The following is a 10,027-nucleotide window of genomic DNA, read 5'->3' on the forward strand; positions in this document are numbered from 1 at the left end:
CTGCTGAACACAACAGTCAGGGACTGTGTGGTTCAGACCACCTGCAAGTGAAGATGTTGCCCAGAAAAACACTTGTAAAAAATTCAGGGTGTTTGAATACAAGTGTTTGGGTTTTATGGATTAAAATTCACTCTCATTGTGATGGAAGCAGTTTTGTCCCAGAGAATGTAATCCCTGTCTGCTGCAGCCACTCCTGCCAAGGGACCTGTCATGCAAATCGTGGAGCATCCCAGTGTGCTGGGTGTTTGGTGACTAATGACTGTGTGGATCTGGTTGGACATTAATGAGCAGCTCCTGGAAGCCTCTCAGCCCTGTTTTATTGTGTGTCTGAATTCCACAGATTGTGCCTTGCCAGTACATGCTGCAGACAATGAAGGATGAACAGGTTTTCTACATTCAGCACTTGAAGTCTCTGGCGTTTTCTGTGTACTGCCAGTGCAGGAGGCCCCTGCCCACACAGATCCACATCAAGTCCCTCACAGGCTTTGGGCCAGCTGCCAGCATTGAGATGACCCTCAAAAACCCTGAGGTTGGTATTGGTGGCAAGAAAATCAAAGTCTGTTAATGAACTGTAACCACTTTCCTCAAATATCAAAGAGTAGAGAAAATACTTGTTGGGGGATTTTTTTCAAGATATAGAAGACAATGATGATACAAAAGGAAAAGGCAAGCTAATATGGAATAGAAAATAATAACAAAAACATTAGGCTATCTTGCTACATTTTAAGCTTCTGATTTTGACTCATAAAGTAAAAGGTTAAAGTGTGAAAGAAGAGAAAATGAACATCGTTAGTTGGGATTCTGAGTCATTTTGTGGTTTCAGTCTATAGTGCTCCAACCAGAGTTTAAACCCAGCCTTTATTTCTATTCACATCTATATGCATATATATGAAATAAGTTCCTGTGCCTAATTGCAGATGTTATATTAATTCCCTGAGGTAATGGAGAAATCCCCCTCTTCGATGGGCTTATCTTTTATCTATTTTAAACTGTAAATATTAAAGCCCTGATTCTGGAATTTCAGGGATTTCAAAGGAAGAATAATCCATCCTACTTTCTATTAATGTTTTGCATTCTTTGAAAGATAACTATGAATATTTTATTTAGATCTAACGGACCAACAAAACACTTAAACATTTACCTTGGCATAAAGAGCTGCTTGGGAGGGTTTAAAAACCTACTTGCAAAGCCAAACCTATTGGCATTTACTTACTGCATTTAATTAATCTCTGTTTATTGCATTTTATACATTTTCTCTCAGTCTGCATTGCAGACTCCCAAACTTTGCTGAAGAATTAAGAAAATACCCTGACAGTTTTTTAATTATGGAATGTCTGGTGAGGCCCCTCCTGTGTGTTCTCCAGACAGGAGTTCCAAGGCAAAGATGGGTTTGAGGTGCCCATGTGGGAAGCAGCTCTGCAGAAGATGACCTGGAGGTCCTGTTGGACATGATGGAGGCTCCCAAGGAGCAGCAGTTGGGCTGCCTTGGGAAGGTGCTGCAGCCCAGCCGGGGAGGTGCTTGTCCTCCTCCCTTCTGGGCTCCTCAGAACAGGAAACTTGGATGCACTGGAGCAAATCCAGCCAAGGGCCTAAAGATGATTAAGGGATAGGAGGATCTGACAGCTGAGGGGGTTTAAACTCCTGCCTGTGTCAGAGACTGGTCCAAAGACTGCTTTCATATCCTGGGTTACCTGTACATAAAAAGAAATCTTTAGATAAGGTTTGAACACATCAGCTTTAACTGGCAGCAGTGAATTGTCTATAACCCCCCTTTTCCCAATCACCCTCCTGACTAGGAATGCTTTGAATTTGCTCATTGTGTCACGCTTGCCTGTCTGTGTACTCACTGCCAGTGTGTGTGTGTTCCTTGTGTTCAGTAGTTTCTGATCTATCCCCTGATGGTTGTCCTGACTCTGTTGCAGAGGCCCAGCCCAATCCAGCTGTACTCACCTCCTTTCATCCTGGCCCCCATCAAAGACAAGCAGACAGAGCTGGGAGAGACGTTTGGAGAGGCCAGTCAGAAATACAACGTGCTCTTTGTCGGGTACTGCCTGTCCCACGACCAGCGCTGGCTCCTGGCGTCCTGCACCGACCTGCACGGGGAGCTGCTGGAGACCTGCATTGTCAACATCGACCTGCCCAGCAGGTACTCACTGCCCCTGGCTTCTCCCATGGATCCGTGGCTGGAGTCATCCCTCACCAGCTCCTTGCACATCCCTTCCATCCCCTTTCCTGCTCAGGAGATCATGCTGGTGTTACAGAGAGAACATTTCAGTTGGCACTTCCAGATTTTCAGATCTGCACAGGGAAAAGTGACTGAGTTAACACTTGTTTGACAAATTGTTTTAAAATTTTTTTGCTTACAAATCTTACCTTGAGGAACACCTGGTGTGTTGTTCAGCAGTTTAATGGCACTGCAGTAACAGTGCTGAAAGCAGACATGTAGTTTTTCTTGTTAGTAGTAGTAAAAGGTAAGCTAGGGACTGCCCAGAACTCTGTAGGTGGTAAACAGTGACATAATTAGAGAGAACAGAAATCTGAATATTGTCCTTGATTGTCCTCTCATTCTTGTGTTTAATTCCTTCCCCTGCAGGTCAAGGAGGAGCAAGCTGTCTGCCCGGAAGATCGGGCTGCAGAAGCTCTGGGAGTGGTGCATTGGCATTGTCCAGATGACATCCCTGCCCTGGAGAGTCGTCATCGGCCGCCTGGGCCGCCTGGGCCACGGGGAGCTGAAAGGTGTGCAATTGTCAGGGCTGCCACTCCCAGGGTGTGGAGTGGGACAAGGACCCAGGGTACAAGGCAGGATGGCTCTGACCTCATCACAAACCTGTCAAAATTGAGAGTGATAATCACCTAACCACAGAATTGTTTAGATTGGAAAAGTCCTCTGAGCTCATCAAGTCCAACTGTCCCGCAGTACTGCTGAAGCCACCACTGATCCATGTCCCCAAGTGCCACATCCACACAGCTTTTGAACACTTCCAGGAGTGGGGACTCAGCCATTCCTCTCAGTTTTGCATTACCTGCAGACTTGCTGAGACTCTGCCATCACACAGTGGCGTTAGATGGGGTGAATTTGGCTTAACCTTCCCAAGTCCTGTCTCTGCTTCCTTGAACCATGACCTTACAAAAGGTAGACAAGGTGTGCCAAATTCTATCACAGACAAGATAGACTGTTGTTTATTTTGCCAGAGTTTAGTGAGGGCAAACATGAATGGGAAGCCAGATATCCAGGCTTCTCAGGCAGGGCTCCTTAGGAGTTTATAATCAACACCAGAGCTGCTGAAGCCTTTTCTCTCCCTTTGTCCCCATTGTTGTCTTGATAGTGATGCCCACTTGACCAAGTGGATCTGAGTGTAAAGTACCTGGCAGAGAAATCATCAAGATCCTCCAAACTGGAATTTCCTGGGCCATGACAGCATGGATTACAGGAGAGCTGGCTGCAGTCCTGCCCTGGCACTGAATTCCTGTATTGGTTTCCATAAACCTTTCCTTGCTTGTGCCCTGGGTCTGGTGCTACTCCCTCATGTTGTGCAGGATTTGCACACTGTCCTTCCAAGGGAAGTTGGGGGCCTTATCAGAGGTTAGAGAAAGTTCTGAACGGAGTTATGCTGATGCAGAAATAGAGACAGGATTCAGCTGTGATTCCTCAACTGAAACGTCACTAAGCAAACAAAAAGGTCTTGGGAAAAAATGTATTGAACAAAGGAAACCCAACAGACTGCCATGGAATAAAAACATGCCACAGGAACTCCTCGAGCACTCAGTTTGCAGGGCCAGACCCCTCGTGTGCACAGGAGTCAGTCCTGGAGAGTTTGGGATTAGGGAAATGCCAAGTGTTGGGAAAGTTTTGCTGTTTCCAGGTGGGTGCTGGCTCTGCATCAGCTCTGTGCTCGCATGATGTTTTCCCTTGCAGACTGGAGTATCCTGCTCGGGGAGTGCTCCCTGCAGACAATCAGCAAACAGCTGAAGGAGGTTTGCCGCATGTGTGGCATCTCTGCAGCAGATTCCCCCTCCATCCTCAGTGCCTGCCTCGTTGCCATGGAGCCACAGGGATCATTTGTGGTGATGCCAGGTATGTTTTAGCCAACTATGGCAATGCCAGAAAAACTGTTCTTTGATCACATTTCACACTTAGGCACATTAATCTTGGGATTTCTGTGAAGAACTTGACTAGCATGGCTACTTGTGGCAGAAAATAGGTTGAGCCAGCAGAATTCCACAAAATACCATGGAGAGATGCTATGTGAGGTGAGCAGTCTCCTGAGGGAAGGTGACTGTAGGCCACTGCCAAAGTGCTGATCTGTTCCCTGAGGAGCCCATGGGCTGGAAGTGGTGTCACAGACAGCCTCGTGCCCGGAGGAGGCACAGTGGGAATGAGTAAGAGCCTGTGGAAATGGGAATTAGAATAAGCCCATTTGCCTTCTCACATGCTGAAATTTATTTAGAGAGTTCACTTACAAGCAGCAGTCCATGGGCTTAAGTTAAAGTGAAATTTAATGCTGAGGTTCCCTTTGTTGTTTTACCTAAGCATGTACTTTTTAATGTATGTGGTGACATATCCTTACAAACCACTCTGGGGTTTTTTAAGTTTAGAAAGAAAAGACTAATACAGAGCAGAATTAATTGAGCTTGAAAATTACTTATCATGTTAAATATTTTCAAAGCAGAGATTTTGTAATGTGAGAAAACAGATGGCAAATGAGGCTTTTTTCATATCACAGTAAAACACAAAGAAAGACCCAAATCCTTCAACAGATTTTTTTTTTCCTTTAGATCCTGACACATAATTAGGTCAACAGCAAGCAAAAATTAGGTTAAAATTGAAGGTGCTGACTAAATACTGCCAAAGAATGTGTCTCTGCATTGAGTATTTGCACCTTCCAAGTTAATTGTCGGTGGGTAATTGAGAAGAATAGAGCAGGAGGAGAGAGAAATTTTATTGTTGTGTGGCTTTATTTTTGTGTTTGTGTTCATATCGACCAAAGTGGGGTGTATTTAATAATTCTACAGAGATGTGTGCGAAAAATCAATTTAACTTGCTCATTTAACAAGTAAATATTTGATTAAGGGCCAGCAGAATGACAGGAGAGGTGGGGCTGGTGATTTTAATGTCAAGATCTTGCAGCAACGTAATCTTTTGAAGATAAGGCCCTTCAGCTGTGTCTGTGTGTTTGCAGAGCAGGTGGGATGGTCAGAGGTGTCCCTGGACACGTGTTTGGGAGGTGATGCAGTGACACCTGTGCCGTTGTGTCTGTCCCCACAGACGCGGTGACGATGGGCTCGGTGTTCGGGCGCAGCACGGCGCTGAACCTGCAGTCGTCCCAGCTCAACACCCCCCAGGATGCCTCCTGCACACACATCCTGGTGTTCCCCACCTCTGCCACCATCCAGGTGGCACCTGCAAATTACCCCAATGAGGATGGCTTCAGCCCCACCAACGGTGAGTGAGGGGGAAATCCCCTGGGGCCTTTCCAGGGCGTCAGCAGAGCTGAGCTGGGCAGGAATGAACCCCCAAGGGGGCCGGGGTTCTGCACAGACCCCAGCAAGGCTGGGCTACCTTGCAGGGCTGTAGCTACAGGGGAGACTCTGTGCTCTCCCTGAGTGTATTTTGGAGTCACACTGATTTATTTCAGAAGGGACAAGGACCAGCCAATGCACCAAGTGGCACAGAGCAGAATGTGCTTTGTCTTGTTGTGACTTGCTCAGGCCAGCCATTGATTTCCAATTGTGCTTCACATCATGCCCTGTTGTGTGCAGAGCTGACACAAAGGAGGCACTTGTGGTTGAGTAGGGAAAATATCCCAACCTGAGATTTCCTGATGCCCCCAGAGTGCTTTTACACTGAACCTGCAGTTTGAGTCAGCAAGACTCTAGTTAATGCTTTATATCCAAATAAGCATTTTCCTGCTTTGTTCCAAATCCTTTAAAGTGCAAAGCAATTTAAACCAAGAGTAGCTGCAAACACGTACAGTGGCTGTATTAATGAGGAGAGCAGTTGGGCTGGAGACAAAGGCAGGCTACTGCTTTTAAGGCTTTGATCTGTCCCTCCTGGAATGTCCCAGGGCCTCTGAAGGGAAGTTGCCCCTCTCAATCCCTGTCCCAGGAGGCACTGGGATCCCTCCCAAGCATGACAAACATTAACCTGCATTAACCTGCCCGTTGGTGCTGCAGATGTTAATTAGAGTCAGGTACAAGAATGGCCTTTTCCAAAATGGTGTTAAATTTAATTTTCTTAACTCTGCTCTACTTAATGATTAAGCTGCTTCCTACTGCCATTAGCCAGCTCATTTCTGCTCTAGGGGCCAAGCAGAGCACGATATTAGCTCTGGTTTGTTTACTGAGGCTGTAGGACACAAGTTAATAAACTTCAGTTATAACATTGCTCTGGCAATCCAAAGGTTCTCTTTGGGAGATGAAGGAAAACAACCACCTGCCTGTTTCAATACTGAGGTTTTAGGTGACATTAGTTCAGGACACACAAACTTTTCCATTTTAAATGGAGTAAATTAATATTTTTCAAGAGAAATTGTTATTTATTGTTTATTATATGTAGGATGCATGACTTCTATTTAGGGCTTTGTGTTTTAGTATAAATTTGGTTACAATTCTAATTAATGCAGTTAATTCGGACAGCTCCCACTGTACCTGTCTACCTACTAAAATACACTTTAAATGGCAATATACACTTGGATTTCTTCGCCTGCTGAGAAATCTGGATAAGAAAAACCCCTCTAAACCATATTGTGATGCTGTAATTTTTGGCTGTGTTGATGGTGCCATATCCTTCTGTCCTGTAACTTACTCAGAGTATTGTAACCTGTGTGCAGATGATGAGTAATGGAATGCATAAGGCAAACACATCTTCCCTGTATCTTTAGCCCTCCCCCTGTATTAACATAAACCAAATTAATCCAGCCAATTATACTAACGAGCTATGTGGAACTCCTGAGGTGAAAGTGGGATATGAAGGCAGCTTTGTTGGGGATCCTGGTGCAGTGTCTGAAAGAATCACAAGTCTCTGGCTGTGAGGAATCCTCGCAGATTCCAGGGGCAGTTTCCCTGGAGCTGCCAGGGCTGTTCCCAGATGTTGGAGCTGGTGTGCAGCTCTGGGAGCCTGAGGAGCAGCATCTGTGGCAGCAGCACCTGGAGCCATGTGTGATGATTCCAAGTTTTAGGGGTTTAGTGTTTAGGGGTCTCTGTGACCAACTGCACAGAGGTGTCAGTTGTTCTGTTACAAAATTCAGTCTGGATTTTATGGAGTTGCTACAATGGGAATTCTGTTCACTGTGGCCACTGCTAAAACTCATTATCCCAATAGCTGCCTGCCAACTCTCCCTTTTATGTCTGTGTGGTTGCAGTCAAAGGTTCTAAGGGGGATTAAACATTAAAATTTTTATCTCTGCTTTCATCTATCTTGGTAGTATGTAAAAGAAAAAAGGGAATGTCAATAAATTAAAGGGAAAGGTAATAAATTATAAAAATTTCTTGGAAGAAAGAGTATAGCACATTGGAAATTATTTTCCTTTTTTTTTCCTTTTCAGATGACATGTTTGACCTCCCATTCCCAGATGACATGGACAATGACATTAGAATTTTGATAACAGGGAATCTTCACTCTTCACCAAATTCCTCCCCAGTTCCTTCCCCTGGATCACCATCTGGCACTGGAGTGGGATCTCACTACCATCACAGTAGGGTAAGGCTGCAGCACCACAGGGAACAGTGCTTAAAATAAAATACAAAGCAAGACCCAAATCCTCCAACAAAATCTTTTTCCTTTAGATCCTGACACATAATTAGCTCAACAGCAAGCAAAAATTAGTTTAAAATTGAAGGTTAAATACTGCTGGAGGTGTCTCTGCAATGGCTGTTTGCACCCTCCAAGTTTGTTGGTTGATAATTGAGAGGGAGAGAGCAGTAGGAGAGCAGCTTTATTTTTGTGTGGCACAGCCATAGCTGATGACCCTGCATAGATTTAATCTGTACTCATCCATTCTCTCCTGGAAATCCTACGGAATGTCTCTGGCATGAAGTGACAAGTCTTTGAGAGAAGGGAAGCTGTGACAGCCCTGTTCCCATGCATTTCAGGGGAGGCAAGAGGGAGAGAATTCTCCCAGTGATGAAACTCTGCCCATGGAAACTCCGCAGGTGCTGGATGGTTATGCAGATGTTGTTTTCTTAGGAATATTTAGCCCAGAGCACACAGCGTTTGGGAGTTATTTTTGTTTGAAGTGGCTTTTATAAAGTCAGTTCCAACATCAGTGATTACTTAAAATGCAAATTATTTTCAGTAATTCATGGGGTTTTTTTTTGAATTGGGTAGCTTGGATCAGGTTTGATGGAACTCTTTCACTCCTACATTTAATCACGTAAGACTGAGCTGTTCTCTTAAAATGGTTTCCATCACAATTAGGTCGAAGTTCTGTGATTTGCAAGTTTCTGTGAAGTTTTGTTCTAGAAGTATTAACTTGGAAGTAGTAGCATATTACTTCTTTACTAAATAATAGAGTATTTTATGAGAGAAACAGGGTAACTTTTATACCATTTTTTACGTATCAATGAGACATCTCCAGATCAGAATTCTAACTCCTGAATATGACTGACTAAATGGTGGTAGTTTCACCCCTGGAAGTAGAAAGTCCTACCTTATTTCCCTTGCAAACTCTGCCAAAATGCCTCAGTGGAGCTTTAATACAGTCAGTGAGGGAGAAATGCCTCCTGCCTCAGCCACAGAAATACTAATACTGTATTTTGTGAGCTCAGTCTGCAACCACCTTGTGTGGATTGTGTAACTCTCCCATCAAAGGCTTGATAACAGCACATTGCTGTCCCAGTTATTCCAGACTGGTGTGTGGGCAAATGAAAACTTCTAAATTCTGCTGCCAAACCCTGCAGCCATAAATCAAAACTCCTCACTTTCTCTCTCCCCAGTTCCCTCAGCAATCTATTCTGTCCCACTTCTATGCAGAGCTTGCTTTCAGTGGAGCTGCATCCATTGGGAGCAGCCCTGGGAGGTTCATGGCCTGAGCCCAGAGCCCTGGACAAGCCCCTTCCAGCTGAACCCGAGTAATTCCCATTAACCATTAAGCCAAGCCTGGTAATTGCAGTGTAATGTTTGGCTTTAGCAGAGCAGCAGTGTGTGATCATCCCCCCGTGGGCCTGGGGTCAGGGCAATAATTGATGACTGGGCACCAGCCCCGTGTGCTGGGCTCCCTGTGCCCCTGCTCCAGGCTTTTTTCCTGCCTTGGATTCCTGTCCAGACCCACTGGAAGGGATTGGCAGGGAGGGATTTGTAATTGAGCTGCTTTCTGTGCTGTGGAATCTTTGCCTTTTTTTCTTAACCTATTGACATTTATGGATGAAGTGAACTGCTGTCCCAGCTGTTTGGGAATCTACAGTGCTTCTGAAACATAAGCTTGGAGAAACCAACCACAGGGGAATAAGGCAGGGCCTGGGTAACTTTGAGTGAGATTCCTGACTGACTGAAGGAGGGCTCATTTGTCACAGGACAGTAATTAGCAAATGAAGTCACTGTTCCAGGAGTGGGCTGTATTGACAGCACCCCCAGAGCTGCCTTTTCCCTGTCTTGCAGAGCCAAGGCGAACGTCTCCTCTCCAGAGAAGCCCCCGAGGAGCTGAAGCAGCAGCCCCTGGCTCTGGGCTACTTTGTGTCGACTGCCAAAGCGGAGAACCTCCCGCAGTGGTTCTGGTCCTCCTGTCCTCAGGCGCAGAACCAGTGTCCCCTCTTCCTGAAGGTCTGTCATGCTCCACATGGAGCACTCATTATCCACTGCTGTTTCCATGCCTGTCCTAAGTTGGAGTCTGTGGTGTCAGAGTGAACCTGAGACCTCCCACTCCAGAACTGCAGAACTCCCGTCCATTTATTCAAAATTGTTACCATTAATTTGGAAATACACGTGGTCATGGGGGGTTCAACACAGAATTGCCAACTTCCCACGCTGTCCTGAGGTGGTTCACAATGGATGTTTCTTGGGAATCTTTAGCAGTACATGCTGTATGAGAAA

The 10,027-nt window shown here is 45.4% G+C and overlaps 1 protein-coding gene across 1 annotated transcript in view; it reads left to right on the top strand.

Moving 5' to 3' along the window:
* Positions 1–10,027, top strand: part of MED13L (mediator complex subunit 13L) — a 167,170-nt gene that overhangs the window by 153,138 nt on the left and 4,005 nt on the right. Inside the window, exons 24-30 of the mRNA XM_031057473.1 lie at positions 341–529; positions 1,923–2,146; positions 2,594–2,736; positions 3,917–4,075; positions 5,267–5,443; positions 7,545–7,699; positions 9,596–9,797. Of these exons, the coding sequence (XP_030913333.1) occupies positions 341–529; positions 1,923–2,146; positions 2,594–2,736; positions 3,917–4,075; positions 5,267–5,443; positions 7,545–7,699; positions 9,596–9,797 (1,249 nt within the window). The remainder of the gene's footprint in view (positions 1–340; positions 530–1,922; positions 2,147–2,593; positions 2,737–3,916; positions 4,076–5,266; positions 5,444–7,544; positions 7,700–9,595; positions 9,798–10,027) is intronic.

This window comes from Geospiza fortis, unplaced genomic scaffold (genome assembly GCF_000277835.1).
Source record: "Geospiza fortis unplaced genomic scaffold, GeoFor_1.0 scaffold408, whole genome shotgun sequence".
In the NCBI taxonomy this organism is placed as follows: domain Eukaryota; kingdom Metazoa; phylum Chordata; class Aves; order Passeriformes; family Thraupidae; genus Geospiza; species Geospiza fortis.